This window comes from Corvus brachyrhynchos, unplaced genomic scaffold (assembly GCF_000691975.1).
Source record: "Corvus brachyrhynchos isolate BGI_N302 unplaced genomic scaffold, ASM69197v1 scaffold115, whole genome shotgun sequence".
Lineage (NCBI taxonomy): Eukaryota > Metazoa > Chordata > Aves > Passeriformes > Corvidae > Corvus > Corvus brachyrhynchos.
This window is the reverse complement of record NW_008239553.1, coordinates 9,411,245-9,428,463: the sequence shown is the minus strand read 5'-3', so window position 1 is coordinate 9,428,463 and position 17,219 is coordinate 9,411,245. Positions and strand designations below refer to the sequence as shown.

General features: G+C 39.5%; 1 protein-coding gene across 1 annotated transcript in view; it reads left to right on the top strand.

Annotated features, from left to right (window-relative positions):
* The window catches only part of VPS39 (VPS39, HOPS complex subunit), a 23,383-nt gene that overhangs the window by 2,305 nt on the left and 3,859 nt on the right, over nt 1-17,219 (top strand). The window contains exons 5-24 of the mRNA XM_017742193.1: nt 863-957; nt 2,172-2,270; nt 2,932-3,024; nt 4,535-4,718; nt 5,239-5,359; nt 5,719-5,839; nt 6,608-6,737; nt 7,920-8,062; nt 9,433-9,576; nt 10,143-10,284; nt 10,544-10,630; nt 12,572-12,645; nt 13,235-13,333; nt 13,588-13,705; nt 14,187-14,315; nt 14,788-14,890; nt 15,825-15,870; nt 16,257-16,406; nt 16,563-16,714; nt 17,031-17,049. Coding sequence (XP_017597682.1) covers nt 863-957; nt 2,172-2,270; nt 2,932-3,024; nt 4,535-4,718; nt 5,239-5,359; nt 5,719-5,839; nt 6,608-6,737; nt 7,920-8,062; nt 9,433-9,576; nt 10,143-10,284; nt 10,544-10,630; nt 12,572-12,645; nt 13,235-13,333; nt 13,588-13,705; nt 14,187-14,315; nt 14,788-14,890; nt 15,825-15,870; nt 16,257-16,406; nt 16,563-16,714; nt 17,031-17,049 — 2,249 coding nt within the window. The remainder of the gene's footprint in view (nt 1-862; nt 958-2,171; nt 2,271-2,931; nt 3,025-4,534; nt 4,719-5,238; nt 5,360-5,718; nt 5,840-6,607; nt 6,738-7,919; nt 8,063-9,432; nt 9,577-10,142; nt 10,285-10,543; nt 10,631-12,571; nt 12,646-13,234; nt 13,334-13,587; nt 13,706-14,186; nt 14,316-14,787; nt 14,891-15,824; nt 15,871-16,256; nt 16,407-16,562; nt 16,715-17,030; nt 17,050-17,219) is intronic.

Genomic DNA, 17,219 nt, shown 5'->3' with positions numbered 1-17,219 from the left:
TGCAGAGGAAGCATTAAGTAGCATAGATAGAGAAACAGCTTGGCTTGTTGTAAGCCAGCTTGGAGAAGAAAGCCTTAATGCTGATTTGTGACTAGGAATGAAGAAGCACCTGCATGCTCTAGAGTGTCTGTGTAAAATACAGGTTGTATTGACATCTGTATGTACACAAATATGCATGCATGTGTGTGCACTGTATGATAGGAACTAAAACTTCTGACCAAATTTGCTTGGTGTATCAAACATACTGTTGATGTCTTACACCAAATTCACTTTATATGCAGATGTGATCTTTTACTATCTTGTGGAAGACTTAAGTTTGCTTGGCTCTGGTTATCATTTCTTAACTTACTATCTTCTAATATCTTTTTTTGCTTATGTTACTACTCCCTTCTTTATCATCTCCAAGTCCTGGCTTTTCCAGCTCCAGCATGTGTAGATTTCTGCTGCTTGCTTCCTCATGCCTACAAAACCTTGACCACAGTACCCTACATCTTCAGCTGTTCACTTTCCACTAATTTCAGAAGCCAGTTCAAAATGGTCTTTGTTCATGCAATCTTCCATCTTGAACTTGCTCTGTTCTGTCCTGCTTGCTGTCCCTTCCACTCTGCCTTCCCCTGCTTGGTTAGCAGTACCTTCCTGTAGTTCTACCAATGCTGGTGTTAGTCATCTTTTCTCCATTTATTGTATTTGTATGTGCCCTAGCATTTTTCAACTTTTGGGAAAACACTTCTTTTCCTTTCTTGCAGCTCTTAGTTTCGCAAGTTCTTTTTATATAAACATAAAATACAGTAACTTATTTGAATTAGCAATGACTCTACATGTATTAAATATTAAATAATAATTGGAATTTTGTTTAAAACAGAAAATAACATTTACGTCCATGACCTGTTGACATTTCAACAAATCACCACAATTTCCAAGGCAAAAGGTGCATCTCTCTTCACTTGTGATCTCCAGGTAAGGGGAAGAATACAGCTGCACAGATGTCCTTACTGTTTGTAATAAGGATTCCTTTTTCATGTTGCTGTATAGATTAGGTTTGTTAATTTTGTGTTAGATGAAGATTTTCTGGGTACTAATGCTTTTTAAAATTAGTACCTACTACATTTGCTTAAGGCAACAATTTTTAATTATTTTTCTTACACTGCTTGATAAGGTATTTTCCTGTGCCTGTTGTGATTGTAATTTTGATACAGAACTTTTGATACAAGACTTCAAGGCATTTTTGTCCCATACTAACTTTGGCTGTCTTCTGTTTTGAAAGGGCTGCTTAATATAAAAGCTGTTCCCTTTCCTTGCATTGCCAGTGTACTAGCTCATCGTGTTCCCTTCTGCAAGCAGCTCTGTCACTGGCTGTTTTTATGTTTTTGTTTCTGTTTATTGGCCCAAGGAGTCCTAGAGCCGTTGTGATAGATTCAAGCCATAAAATGGTTCTGTAAGGTGTAACAGTTCTCTGCTCATACGCTCTGGTTTATTAAGTGACTCATTTCTATTTAAGTGAGTTTCTCAGCCTGCATAAAAGACACCTTTTTTGTAGTCAGAAGAGATGGTTTAGTGCTCTTCATAATTTTTTATCTTTTTGCCCTGTTGGATCTTGGTGTTAAATAACTTTCTAGGAAGTACATAGGGTTTTCTAGACATAAAAAGTAATGTCTTTCCAAACACCTTTACATCTGGTCATTGCAAAGTGGCTTGTTGTTTGTGTGTCCAGGCACTTAGCTTTCCTAGTATTTCTTGTCAAGAGACTTCCAACAGGTTAGAAGTTATTAACGGTTTTGTCTGTTAGTATAACACATTCTTTGTGTTATTCCATCTCCTCACCTCTCCTATACTGCATAGAGTTCCAACTATTTATCCTAGTTTCAGGGTTGGACTGATAGCTCTCTACTTATCTTCTGTTTGTGTGTGTATGCCTTTGGTGCTCTTTTATTTTTTGGCTTTCCTTGATGTCACAATCCCTGTCAAAGTTCATTTTTAAGTATCCTGCCACCTCTCCTGCCTCCTTCCTCCCCCTCCCATGCTTCCTTTTTAGGGAATGCCCTTCTGGCATGCATGAACAAAGCTGTTCTTCAGTGGACAGCTTTGCTTCTAGCAGAGGCTTCTTTTGGCCTTGTCTTATCTTACTTGCCTCTTTGTGAGTGCCTGTGAGTTAAGTCCGTCTGTTTTCACAGCAATCAGATACAGGGGAAGAGGTGCTGAGAATGTGTGTGGCAGTGCGCAAGAAGCTACAGCTTTATTTTTGGAAGGACAGAGAGTTCCATGAACTACAGGTGAGTTGTGTTCTTTCTGTAGCCAGGATGTCTCAGCAGGGAGGGGAGTTGCTCTTTGCTATGCAGTCCCTGTTACGTGGGCACTGGTGACTTTCAAAACGTTGATGGTTGGTTCTGCAGAGATTTTAACAATGAAGCAGCAAATAAAAGTGAAAATACATATTTGAAATCACAGTTAATGGCATTAATACAGTTAAAATTAAAGTAATGGCCGTGCCCTGTATTTTAACATTCTGGTTGTAGTACTTTTTAAGTCAGTGAAATGTATAAGAATGAATACCTTACAAAACCATTATGGAAGTGGGTGCACTTCTACTCAAAATTTTTCAAGTATGTCATTAAGTCAGAAGATAGTTACTGACAAGTGTAGAGAGCTGCAGTTGTCAATGCTGGAATGGTAAAAAATAACAAAGTGAAATGGGTAGAGGCTTTTTCAGCTACAATGCCGTACTAGAAAATGACCGTCTGACTCAGAGCACACCTCTTCACTGTGCATGAATCCAGCCTTTTAGCTCAGTACTGCCATTCTTTGAGCAGTAGGTGTTGGGCACAGGTGGTGGGGAATATGATGTCGACGAGAGAGCAGCCTGTTACGCTCTGTGTTGCCAGATTTGACTTCTGCTTTTTGTTCATAACAACCAGTTTAACCTGTTTTCCTCAGGGGGACTTCAGTGTACCTGATGTACCCAAGTCTATGGCCTGGTGTGAAAACTCCATCTGTGTAGGCTTCAAGAGGGACTATTACCTGATACGGGTAAGATGGGGCTATGTAATAGTGTTTTAAGAAGATTCGGATAGCAGTGGACACTATGGAGGCTGCTCCTGTGTTCAGGAATTTAGCTAATAGATTTATGAAAAACAGCAGCTGGTACTCCTGCTATTTGTGGTTTTGAAAGGGGCAGTCTAAGCCTGTCCTTTTAAACTGATATTTTGTCAGGAGCTGATCCTCTGTTTGTTGCTGTTGAGACCAGTGTTTACAGCTCTTGCAGAAAAAAAGGAATTGGAGAAGATACATTTTGGTTTGGCAACAGTCTGTGTAAGCTCAGTTTGCATTTTATTTAATGTATTAAGATACCAGATTAGTTCTAAAAGGAAAAAGAGGAGACCAAGAATAACTCATCTGGTTAAGCTCAGCAGCTTAACCATTCTTTAATTTTTCATTCTCTAGCTGAACTGTAATAGTTCATTTGAAAGTCTTTGAACTTACTGTTAATTTAATATTACAGTTTCCACTTAGACTTCATTTACAGCTATGTTGTTTTTTGTGCCTTTACAATTGGTTTCTGCAGATATTATAGGAAAATAAGGTGAAGATGAGGTGCACCACACGTGTACATGTACGTACATGAGTGGCAACACTGATCTGTAGTCAACAGGAAAACTGCACATAATTTTTACAGTCACTTGAAACTGATGCTGCTCACAAAAGAAGGGATGCCTTTCTGCAGTGCTCTCCTAAATGTTGATTCCTGCCATTCTAGTGATAGGAGTTGTGCAGCTGCCCAGGCAACCAGGGTGGAGACCAGCTGTTCTAGTGTTTACTGTAGGTTGGCTCTGGTGCTTGGCTGACCTGTCCTTGAATAGCTTCATTTCACTAAATAGGCAGGAAAAGTACACATGTTTTTATGATGGTGTTTTCAGGTGGCTAGCTGTTGATATGTTAAATGCTTGAGCTGTAATGCAAGGGAAGCAGTAGAAGGGAAGTGTAGCTGGAGTAGAAGAAGGATTCTCTGTTTTGGTGGCATTGGGTTGCTACTATATCAGCTCATGAAGCAGCAATTTTTTGTGTGTTCAGTTCCCACTATAGCATGTGACCAGAAGAATGAGCAATTAGGACAGGGGAAAAAAGGCTGGGCAGGTTTCTAGGCTTATAGTTAGTTTTTTTATGTGGCAGTGCTCACTCATGCCAGAATAAAACAGTGTTAAAAGTTTTGGCCTAAATGAGGTGTTTGGACACTTCAGCTGATTTTGTTGCTGTGCTATTATGCATTTTATAAACTTGTATGAGTGATGTGCTCAGCTGCTACTGCAGTAGCAGGAGTACATTATCTCAGATACAAAAGTAATAATTTATTTCAGAATGATGTATAAGCAGGATAAATTAGGATATCCAGAAACTTTTATTGATTCTCTTTAAATTTGCACTTGCCCTGTTAGTGATTATCCTGGGCAAATCCCTCTAGGGGTTTTTGCTTTAGTATTACGCAGCTTTGAAATAAAAGGTTATTTTGCAAAACGTTTTTTTTTGTTCTTTATTATCCTAGGTGGATGGAAAAGGATCTATCAAAGAACTGTTTCCCACAGGGAAGCAGCTGGAACCATTGGTAGCTCCTGTAGCAGATGGAAAAGTTGCAGTTGGCCAAGATGATCTAACAGTTGTGCTTAATGAAGAAGGGGTCTGTACTCAGAAATGTGCCTTGAATTGGACAGATATTCCTATAGCCATGGGTGAGAAGTAGCAGTTTGGTTTTGGTTTTTTTAAACTTTGATTCTTTACTCTTTTGTATGTGATAAAATCATTATGTTCCCAGTATTTTGAAACCAGCTGGATTTGGAGTGTGACAGTTTCTACAGTATTCTAAGTTGTACTCTTGGGAAGGTTTCATGTGTTTGTTTTTGCTTCTTAGCCTTCTTTCCTTGTGGTCTGTGGGCCTCTCTCCTTATAAAATAGGTGTATTCCATGTCTTTTATAAAGGGACAAGGTCTGAAATGGAAGATAGTGTGTTAAAACACTAGTTCTGGGCACCTGGGTGCCTCAGAATTTCCTTATGTTGAAGGATGAGCAAAAGGCTTGGTAGTAGTCTGTTAGCAAATTGCTGTCAGTGTCAGGCATTGAGTTTTGTTTTGAATATGAAAAAGGGACATGTTTCAAGGGGATGAAAAATTGAAGAGAAGCCTTAAGTCATGGCTTGTTTCAAGGAATGCTTGAGAACAATCAACCTAAATTTTTCCCTTGTTTCATGACTAGAACACCAGCCTCCCTACATCATTGCTGTCCTGCCAAGGTACGTGGAGATCCGCACTTTCGAACCCCGGCTGCTGGTGCAGAGCATCGAGCTGCAGAGGCCGCGCTTCATCACCTCTGGAGGGTATTGATCCAACTCATTGTCACTGCTGTCAGGCTGGCTGGCTGTATGTAGCACTCTGAAAAACTGACAGGAGAGCAGCTTTTCTAACTCTCACCTTAAGATGTACCATTGAAGCAGCCTGCTGGGCTTTTCATGGAGATTGGTGGAGGCCATACCTTGAGGAGTAAAGGATAGAGTTGAGTGTCTTTAAGAATTTGTGACACTGGAGCTACAGTCTTCTTTCTGCTTTGCAATAATGCTCCAGTTGCTCTTGGATTGATCCATGTGTGTATTAACCAGGATTGGTTTTTTTAAGATAGGGTATTGCCTCTTTCTCAGCACTGAAACTTAATAATTGACATTTTTTGTCTTGTTTACAGCACAAACATTATATATGTGGCAAGTAATCACTTTGTTTGGAGGCTCATTCCAGTGTCCATAGCCACACAGATCCAGCAGCTTCTGCAGGACAAACAGTTTGAGTTGGCTTTGCAGTTGGCAGTAAGTACTCAAAAACTTGAGTTTGCATTGGATGCAATTGTGCAAAAGTACACAAAAGGATATTTGTCATCTGCTTGACTGTAGTGAGTCCACTAATCAGGCAGTCAGTGTAACCTCCCAGCTGTCCACTTCGCACAAACTGGTAAACTCTAGACTTTTTTAAGTGAGGTTTTAGTTTTGTGCTGCCATTATTCCATATTGATTTATTGTGGTTTAGATTTTGAGAAATCATCTTGTATATGAAAGATTATCTCAGCTGTTAAATCGGTTACCTTCTTTTAGATTTTGAAGTCAGTTGGACTTCAAAGTCTTCAGACTGCATGTAAACAGCTTGGAGTTCTGAGTTTTGTTTTGTCACATGACTTTTTTTTTGGTAATATTACTCCTGAAACAATAATCTGTTAGAGATGCTGATGCAGTATCTCTAATTATACTGCTCTTACTGTATTAGGATTTTTTGATTTCTGGAAACCCCCCTTAATTAATTGCATTTTGAATTGCTGACTTGGAAAAAAAATTTGAAAAGGCAAAGGAGTGAAGAGCCATTTGCTGTGACAGAGCAGGTATATAGGTAAGCAAAGGTAGCTCTCAGACCCTCCAGGTTATCTCAGTGATACAATAAACACAGTCACCATCAGTGTTCACTTTGAGAGATTATCTTTTTTCTTCTTCTCTCCACAGGATAATGCTCCTGTTATTTCTCTAGGGTGTTTCTCTCTCATATGAGGCCCAAGAGTTTTTAATGTTTGTTAATTTGTATATATGCAGGAAATGAAAGATGATTCAGATAGTGAGAAGCGACAACAAATTCACCACATAAAGAACCTCTTTGCCTTCAACCTTTTCTGCCAGAAGCGTTTTGATGAATCCATGCAAGTTTTTGCCAAGCTTGGTACAGGTAAATGCTTGGGTTGGCAGTTAGGAGGAATGAAATCAAACTCAGTGGCTATTTTATGGGGTTTTTTGTTTGCTTTCTGTTTTGTTTTAGTTTAAAACAGTGCTATCTTGTGCAGATCAGTCACCTGTGAACACCAAATAGCCTAGGCAGCTATTTATTTATTTTTTTGGTGGAGCTGGTAATTCATTACTTAATAACTTAATGAATTACACAATTAAACACAATGAAATACGTAATTAACTGCACTTAGTAAATGAAATCAAATCAGGAGTTTGCCCTTTTTACAGAATGTATTTGTATTCTAGGGTATTTTAAAGCATATATAGCATGTGCACAGACCCTTTGAAGGTGAATGTTTCAGCAGCTGCTAAAAGCCTACTTGTAGCTTGGAATGAAAAGTAAGGAACATCTGTAGATTTGCAAAATCACTGGACTCAGATGCGGCCCCTTAAGCCTTGGGTTAGCCAAGATGCTGAAACCAGGAAACTTTTCTGTGCTTTTGGAAGTCACAGCAGTCTCTGGTGCTGTTCCTCTGAGTCGTACTAGGGCTATTGGAAGAATACTTGAAGACTGAACTGTGTCGTAGAACAGTGCTTAAGACTGAGATTCTTTTTACTGGTGACAGACATCTCATGTGCATTTAAACCTAGAACTTACTTTCATGACACTTACAATTTTTACTTAGGAAAACTACAGTGAAAGACAAGGACTAAGAACTCAAAATATTTTGAGCTTGAATTAGAGGATAGTAATTTTGAATTTGCTTAAACTCTTTGGAAACAGTTTGGCATTAGTTACAGATGGTACTATTTAGTTCTTTTTTCAAAAGCAGAGTAAATCTTCTCTTAAAACATTACTTGTTCCTAGAAATCCTGTCTTACTGTCAGAGTGGTTAATAGTAGGATTCTGCAAGAAGAGCAGTAAGATTATAATAATGGCTTGTCCTCCAAGTGTGCCAAATGCACAGGTTGGAAGTTCCCATGCTTGGACTTGGAAACACATTTTTCTCTTGCTTCTTTTGCATTGTACAGCTTCTTTTCTGTAATGAACAAATTTTGTTTAGGCTCTAGAAACTTGTGGATGCACCAGTAGACTACAGACTTCTCTGTTAGAAAGATAAGCTTGCTCTAAGTTTGCAAAATTAATATGAATGGTTACTAATACTAGTTATTTTTTGCGTAGATCCCACTCATGTGATGGGTCTGTATCCTGACCTCCTGCCCACAGATTACAGGAAACAGCTACAGTATCCCAACCCCCTGCCAGGGCTCTCTGGGGCAGAGCTGGAGAAGGCACATTTAGCTCTGATAGACTACCTAACTCAAGTGAGTGCTCCTCTACCTGGTTTTAGAGCAGGGTTATTCAGTTCTAGCATGCTTTGTTGGTTATCTTTTATTACAACTGGTGAGGGGTCAGTAGCTCTCACCGAGGAAGAGGTGACTGGTCCGGGGAGATGGTCCCAAAAGGAATCGCCTTCCCGAGGCCCGGTGTCTTCCCTCAGCTGCTGGCAGGAGGGCCCGTGCAGAGACTGTCAGCTCTTTAATGATTGTCAGCTCGTGGTTTCAGCTCAGCTCTGCAGGGCAGCCTCCAGGCCAGACCAGAGTGAGAGACGAGAAGCTCGTGTGGCTGGTTCCACACAAGGTAGCTTTATTATCCATACTCCGGCGAAGGGGAGCTACGGGCGAGCATCTCCGTCTCGCAGGGGCAGAAGACCATCTTTTATAGGGATACAGGGGATGGGTCTCAGAGGGTAAGGGCCAATGGGTTACAAAGGATCTGCATAGGGTCTCCCAGAGGATTGTGGGTCTGTCTTTTCTCGAAGTGACCAAAGAAGTGGTTGTCTTTCCAGGGAGTCCTGCTGGCCGATTGTGCAATCTCCTTATCTCAGCAGACATCCCTCCAGGGCAGGGGCTGGGCATACCCCACAATCTTTGATGAGCAGGAAGCAGTACACCTACTCCAGCTCTGTCATGTTAGCCATAATGGGTTGTCTTCATGGTTGGAAAATACGGCAGCAGCTCCTGAGTAAGCAGGGGAAGTGGAACAGATATGTGGAAAACATCACGTGTGACTGGACAAAATTTACTTATGAGTCAGATCTGAATACGAGTCCAGTATTTTATTCCTCTTATCCTTCTGAAGAGGACCTGAGCGCTTCATTTTTTTGTTTTGTTCAGTGATTATTATGAAGGGCACGCTCTCCAGGAGATAGGTTGAGGGCATGCAGTAAAAGGTGGAACAGGAATTAATGGGTACTGTAACTTCCTGCCCTCTTTATTTTGTCATAACTGGAACCTGAATTGCTTGGTTGCCATCCTTACTAGATGTGTCTGAAGGAGGATAGATTTTATGCCTAGTAGTGCAAAATCTAAATTGTTATCCAAATGTTTTAAATGTTTCCTGACTTCTCTAAAGTGTCTGTTGAGGTTAACAGAATTTCCTTGTGACAATTTTCTCAAGAGACTGGACATTTTGCAAAACTATAAATATGCAAAACAAATGTATACACCTGCCTATGGTTGTAAAGTTTGTGTTGAATAGTTAGTAACAATAAAATTCTTTGGGAAACAATTGATTAAAACAAGTTATTAAATTGGCTTAATTTAGTCTTTGTAGTTGGTGGGTTATATGTACTGAGGTGAGATGTAGAAATCCATGGCCTTTTCCTGTTAAAATTTCATTTGATGTCCTGCAGAAAAGGAGTCAGCTAGTGAAGAAGCTAAATGATTCTGACCATCAGTCCAGTACCTCACCCCTCATGGAAGGAACACCCACAATCAAATCCAAAAAGAAGCTGCTACAAATCATTGATACCACTCTGTTAAAGTGTTACCTGCATGTGAGTTTCTCTGTGACCTAGAGGTTTTGCCACGTGAGCTCCATTGGAATTTCAGACTGAAACATTTAAGAAGGAGGATAAGGAGCTACTTCAGAAATTCTCACACAACTGTCTGTCTTTGATCTAGAAATGAATTGTAAAATTTGAGTGTTAACTAGTTTGCTCACTGGTCAGGAAGCAGTTTCATGGAATGAGGCAGATGTGTCTGTTCCTGGTTGCTGCCTCTGTTAAAAGAAAGTGGCTGTGGTTGTGTATTTTGAAGTTCTAATGAATGCTTTTATTGCCTTGTACTGTTAAATGCAAGAAAGTACGATCTTGGCTCTTACGATGTTTTTCAAAGCCTGACCTCTGTTCTTATAGGGGAGTACCTTTGATATGTTGTTTTCTTTCTGTCCCCGAAATTATGGGAATTAACATGGACCTTAGATGTTAAACCGTCATTTCTTACTTTTTTTATACTGTGAGGCTTCCTTCCTCCCCTGTCCCCACTTCTAACTTGTACTTTGTACTATAGACTCAGAAGGTGCACTTCCAGTGAAGTTTAAGTGCTCCCTTTTTGCTTGCAGACAAATGTAGCACTGGTGGCCCCACTGCTACGTCTGGAGAACAATCACTGCCATATTGAGGAGAGTGAGCATGTGCTGAAGAAGGCACACAAATATAGTGAGCTGATAATACTGTATGAGAAAAAAGGTCTGCATGAGAAAGGTAAGTATGAGGTTGGGAGAGGAGGAGGAGTGGAAGCATGTATTCTTTGTATTGTGTTTTGACTTGTCTTCAGTGAGCAGGCAGTATTCTGAAGAGAATGTTTAATTGCTATCTGGTGATTAAACCTCTTACAATTTGGTCTGTATGTTCAAAATAAACCTTGTTTTTTTCTTAGTAGCATAACAGGAAAAATGCACTTTTTTGTGGTCCATGTTGGAACTAGCAGTTACAAAGGAATGAACTTCTTTTGTTTTGAAAGCATTACAGGTACTGGTGGATCAGTCAAAGAAAGCCAACTCGCCTTTGAAGGGTCACGAGAGGACAGTGCAATATCTGCAGCATTTGGGTGAGTGTGAGGAAGAGCAGTATTTTTGTGATCATTCTTGTTGGGCTTAGTGGTTATTCTACTGTTTGGCAGCTTTTTGGAGGCTATCAAGCTGAAAGGGTATCCTTGTTATCTTGTTTGATTTCTTTCATAATGCAACCTTCAAGTATTAGCTCAAGGGTTTCAAATTTTGTTGAAATGTAATTCTTTTAGAGAAACACATTCCTTATTTCTGATTAAAATATCTACTGGGAGAAAATGGGCCATAGTTATTTGAATTTTCTTCCAGTGATGATTTATCATTCTGAGTGAAGTAGAAACTCTTCTTTAGTTGACTGTTTTCTATCGATATTAGGGCATTTAATGAAATATTCTTAGGTGGTTCTCAAGTAACTACAAATTCCTCCAGGCTTGTAGCTATGGTCTTTTAAGTCATCAAGTTTGTATTACTGATGTGTATTTGATACTTGCCTTGTGTTAATGGAATAAGCACTTATTGTTTATTGCATTAAAGCAAATATTAATCATTGATTGTGTGATCAGCCATCAAATATATGCTTTATCAGTGTGCAGGAGAATTATGTATTTGATGGGGTGGTAGATAGTTTTCTGTGTTGCATTATTCTTTTATCTTTTAAAACAGTGTTATGCAGGACTTTTTCCTATTATAGCTCATATTTAAATGAAGGATTTGTTGCTGAGGCAGTTTAGAAATTCCCTGCCTGTGACTTCTGTGAAGCCCCATGCAGATAAATGTTATGTGCTGAGGGAGCCAGTTGTTCCGTTTTGTGGTGCAGTGTGATGTTGACCTTTTAGTAAAATGATCAGTAAGCTTTAGTAGTTATTTAATGACCTCTTCCTCTCCTCCTGACATTTTCACTCTTTTGAGTAGGTTTTAACTTCGTGTTTGCTTGGGATTTCAACAAAGGCAGCTTGATCAGTGCTTTGGCAGGGAGCTATTCTAATTAATGTCACGCTTCTTTATAAGGAGTTAAGACTCTCTGTTTTACATGAGAACTTTCTTCCATGATTGTCCTGTCCTTTTTTAAAATTTTCCCTGTGAGGCCAGCATGCCCTGTAAATTCAGAGAAGAGTTAATAGAGTTCTGCAAAATTTAGACCCACAAGTTTATTGCCATTTACCAAGTCACACTTTTGTTTCTGAAACTTTGAGATTGGCTCTTCTGGGGACTATTTCAATTGTTTTATTTCACAGTGCACATCATCTGCATTATTTATTTATTTAATACTGCTCATATGAAGATGCTGCTTTTTTAAAATATTGTGGGATGGAGAAGAGCAAACAATGCCTGCCTTTTTATAGGGTTGCTATAAGTTTCTGTTTCTTGTATAGTTGTTGCCTTGTTCAGGCAGTGAATGCCTCAGGGGTTCTGAGCAGGAGGGTGAGGGGAAAGTCATGTTTTCCTAACATGTTTTATTAGTATTTAGAACCAGATTGACCAAATAGTATTCTTTTTAAAGGGGCAAGTCCTACATTTTGCTAAAAGCTGAGAAGCTGTTACCTGTCATGTAGTTTCTATGCTAGCTACTTCAGTACTAGGATGGTTTCCTACTTGTTATAAAGTATTTGACCATTTGCTATAGAAGTCATTAAACTGACAGGCTGGAAATGGACTAATGAAAGTTACACAAGTTTAATAAAAAAAAGCTGAAAGGGAAGACTTTTGGAATGTGGTTAAAGCAACCAATCTTGGTTTTGGGCTGAATTCTTTACATTTGATGACACTTACTATTTGAGTTATCTTTGTTTCTGTTTGAAATCATATTTGTGAAGCAATGAAGTTGTGGCTTTAACTTGGAATCAGTGATTTGCTTGACTTGAGCAACAATTGGATTCTTCATGTAAATTAAGCTTTACTGGCTCTGAAAGCATCTGTTTGTGTTGTGAGTAGATAGATGTTTAGGATTTTAACAATGAGCACTGCTGCTTTTTGTATTCCAGGCACAGAGAACTTGCATTTGGTATTTTCCTACTCTGTCTGGGTGCTGAGAGATTTTCCTGAAGATGGACTGAAGGTAAGTGTGGTTGAAAGAGGCTCCTTGTAACTGAGATTCTTAGTACAGTAAATGGAATTGGGATAACTCATTGTAAGAAGCTGATTAATGCTAAATCCAATTAAAGACATAATTTGTATTTTCTGCGTTCAGTGCTGTGCTAATGTTAGCAGTAGATAGAGCAGGTCAATCTTTCACTTTTTCTTATGCTCTTCCATTCTGGGAACACCTTATAATTGTAATAAATAGCTAGGAACCTTTGACACAACACTTCGTGTTACTGATGTCACACTTTTGCACAAGAGCCTAATGGAGTATTTAAATGTTGATTTGCTTATAAAATTGACTCCCCGTATTTGGGAGGCATTGGGCTCTGTAAGAGAAGAGTGTTCGCTAAGGCAGAAGTGGGGATGTTTGTTAATCTTTTCAGATGTGAAATAACTTCTCAGTGCCTGAGTAAGCTGCTCAGTTGTTTTTTATACATCTTGTGCTTACTCTTTGGACACATGATGATATGCTGGGCTTCAGTGCCTCAGAGAAAATACACTGTGGCACTTGAAAAAAAAAAAAAAGAAAATCACCATTCTCTGAATAAGATTTTGTTTAACAGATATTTACAGAAGACCTCCCTGAAGTGGAAGCTTTACCACGTGACAAAGTGCTCAGTTTCTTGGTAGAAAATTTTAAAAGCTTGGCTATTCCTTACCTGGTAAGAACTCAATCTCTACTAGTGCATTTTACATTCAGTACAAAATGTTACATGTAAGATTTTAGTTCTCCAGGAGTTGGAGCCTGATGCTGTCTCACGGAGTACTAGCTGTGCCATAAGTTGTGCAAAGAAAACATAATTAAAATACATGAAATCCTGAAGTCAAGCTTGGTAAAGGCAACCATGTTGCTTGCTTATAATGAATTACTTCCCAGAGAAAGTGTCTACAGCTGAGCCTTAACATGTATTTACAGGAACACATCATTCATGTCTGGGAAGAAACCGGTGCGGACTTTCACAACTGTCTGATCCAGCTGTACTGTGAGAAAGTGCAGGGCTTAATGAAGGAATATCTCAGTTCTTTCCCTGCAGGTATGTTTAGCCTTTTCTGGTGGGAGGATGAGGGGTAGGGGACAGCACAGGGGAGCCTTCATATTCCATATTTTTGTAAGCCTTCCCTGTTGACATCCAGCATAAGATACCTAAGTGATGGAGGGAAGTGGAAAACAGAAGCTGTGGGTTTGTAGGGCAGTCTAGTTCATTGCCGGTTCAGAGATCTTAAGGGATCAAGCAACGCTTTGTTCACAATTAAGTGGAATGACAGCTACTGCTCTCTGACTTCTGTGTGTTAAGGGTAGGGAAGGGTTTTGAATAACTTGAGTATTGCTTTAACCAGCCACTTGATGTGTTTTTAGGAGCTGAAGTTAATTTGGCAGGTGCATGACAGTCCCAACCTGTGTAACAGTTCTCTCACCATTTAGTTCCTCTTCATAGTGATTTGTTCATCTTCTTCTGTGTATTAGTGTAGTGAAATGGTTGTAATAATTTGGCCTATGTTGTTTTTTTTATATAGATAGAGCTCCAGTGCCTGCTGGGGAGGAAGGAGGAGACTTGGGGGATTACCGGAAAAAGCTGCTTCTTTTTCTGGAGAAGTCTAGCTGGTATGAACCTAGTCGACTTATTAGTGACTTCCCCTTTGATGGTGAGTTCTGTTTCCATAGGTTAATTAAACCCTAGCTTATTGCATTGTACAGCAAAACTTCCTCACTTATCATAGAATCATGGTAACTAGAAATAAAGAAGATGACTGTAGCTGTAGTTGCAGGCCACTGGTGTGTATACTAACTCTGTGTTTGCTGGCACAGTTGGGTTTACCAGTTTCTGCAGGATTCCTGTAACTGTTGACCTAAGACCTTCTGGTATCTCCCAGCTATTTAGCCTAACTTTTTGATGAGTCTGAATTACTTAATAGATCTGAAGGTTGTTGTTTCTTAAGGTTACTTAAGAATTCATAAAAGGTTTCTGAGAAGACTGATGTGAAATACAGACTTACAGTCTCAGTGTGACTTAAACTGTAGCCTGAGCACAGATTAATAATTCCTTCTGTTAGTCTGGTCACTAATTTTGTCATTTCTCTGTGTAACTATTGATTTAATCCTTCATGCTATCACTAGGTCTCCTAGAAGAACGTGCTCTGCTCTTGGGTCGTATGGGGAAGCATGAGCAAGCTCTGTTTATTTATGTTCATATTTTGAAGGACACCAATATGGCTGAAAAGTAAGGACTTAAAAATTTTTTTTTTGCAAGACTTAGTTTGCTTACTGCCATATGGATAGGATGTGTAGTGTATGGATAGGATATATGTGGAGCACAAACAACTAAGTCTTCGGGATCATCCGGGTTATCACATTTTCTTGACTTCTAAGCTCATTTGGGTATCTGTTTGTTACAGATGATGCTGCTGTCCCTTGAGGTTTGCCTTTTCATGCTCTTCTGTTGTTGTGCTTTAGAGCAATATGACCATCATCAATGAGTTACTACTTTCCACCTGTCCTTAGTCTGTGAAACTTGTGTGTTGTTTTGCTTCCTTTCTGTTTGGAGAGACGTTCACTAGTCCACATTAAAAAGAATCCTCTTTAGTAAAGATACAGCATTTTTCTACGTGTTATGTGCTAGGGAACCTCCTGAGTGAATCAGAAGTACTCAGGTAAAAACAGAATTACCCAACACTGGCAGGTATATCTGAACATTGGGGCCTGTTTGACATAGTTGTTTTTAAAGCTTTTTCAGCAAATGCTTGTTAGAGGGAATTCAGCCCTGGTGTGCAGTGTACACTAATGAACAGCTTCTCTTTGTGATTCAGATACACTAATTAGATATATCCACACATAGGTTTTTTAGTTGGAGAGATCTTTTCCCCCCCTTTTTCTTACACAGCTGAATTAAATTTGGCTTCTGCATTAAGGCTTTTTAAGTTGACTGGAAGTGGGATGCTTGCAGAAAACTTTGCTTCTCTCAGCATTGTAATGCAAAGTAAAGGGTGTAATCCTGCTGTGCAGTTTGATGAATTGATCTGAATCAGATGTGCTGTCACCAAACTTGGATGACTTCAGTAGTCAGAGCATTTAAATGTTAATTTCCGTAAAATGATTCATTGGGTTCTATAACTGTTTCTGTATTTGACTTGATTCTTTTCTGTTGATTCTTCTAGCTACTGCCATAAACATTATGACAGAAACAAAGATGGCAACAAAGATGTAAGTAGCTTCTTGTTCAGTAAGGAAGTAGAAGGCTATTCATACTTTGTTCAAGACTTGAAAGTTCTTGCTCTGTATAGACTTTTCCAGGGTTTGTGTAGTGTATGGGAATTTACATATAATCTCTTGGAATTTAGGGATTACTGGATGATTGCGGGGTGGAATTTAGGGATTACTGGATGATTGCGGGGTGTTTTTTGTTGAGAGTTACAGTGGATTTTGTTGAGAGTATCAGTGGATTTTAGCATATATCAAGAGGTGTTCAAATCAGCAGTTCAGAATTTTGGATGGCATGGGTACAACTTAGTACCATTGTTGGGTTCTACCAGCCCTGCCAGTTGTGGATACATGCAGTGGTTTCAGAGCTTTCCTTTCGTGTGCTGCAGGTCTATCTGTCCCTGCTCCGCATGTATCTCTCCCCACCCAGTGTTCATTGCCTGGGACCGATCAAGATGGAAGTGCTGGAGCCTCAAGCCAATCTGCAGGCTGCTCTGCAGGTTTTGGAACTGCACCACAGCAAACTGGATACCACTAAGGTAAGTCAGGCCTGTAAGTACTCAGTTTGTGCTGTTGGCAGGAGATTACAGAAGGTACTGGAGTAGGCAAGTCAATGGATTTGTCAAGCTAAGTGTGTCAATTTCTATTCTGTTTTGGTCTCTATTCCTTTTTAACTATTCCTAACTTTCTTCCAGGCTATAAACCTACTCCCAGCAAATACACAGATTAGTGAGATTCGCATCTTCTTAGAGAAAGTCCTTGAAGAAAATGCTCAGAAGAAAAGATTTAATCAAGTGCTCAAGAATCTTCTCCATGCAGAGTTTCTGAGGGTAAGCATCCACCACCTGTTATTTAATGGAATAGTGTTTTAAAATAGGATCAATATTTAAATTTACTGTTCCTTTTAGGGGATGGGTGTCCTCTAGATGGTGCTGTAATGCACCTGAAATTAAATGGGAACCATGCAGCTTGAACATCTTCTTTGCAGGAAATGGTGTGCACTTTCCTTTTAGTTTGGATGAGGTGTTTGTCTTTGCTCTCTGTGCTGTGGTGTGCAATGCAGAATCATCTCAGCTTGGACTGGATTTCTTTCAAGTGAAGAGAACCAGAGGAAGCAGTTCAGTAGTTCACCTTAACACCCCTCAGTGGTTAGAATGCCTTAGTCTGTGGACTAAGGTGAAAGTAAAACCTTGCAATTCATACAGTGTGGGTATTGGGTGTTCAATACCATCTGCTCTACTCTACAGACCTGCTTCTTGTGTGCTGCACAACTTGGTAATGTAGATGTGGCCACTGACAGTTAAACATTGTGATGGTTTGCAGTTTCATCAGACCAAGGTGTGGCATTGCTT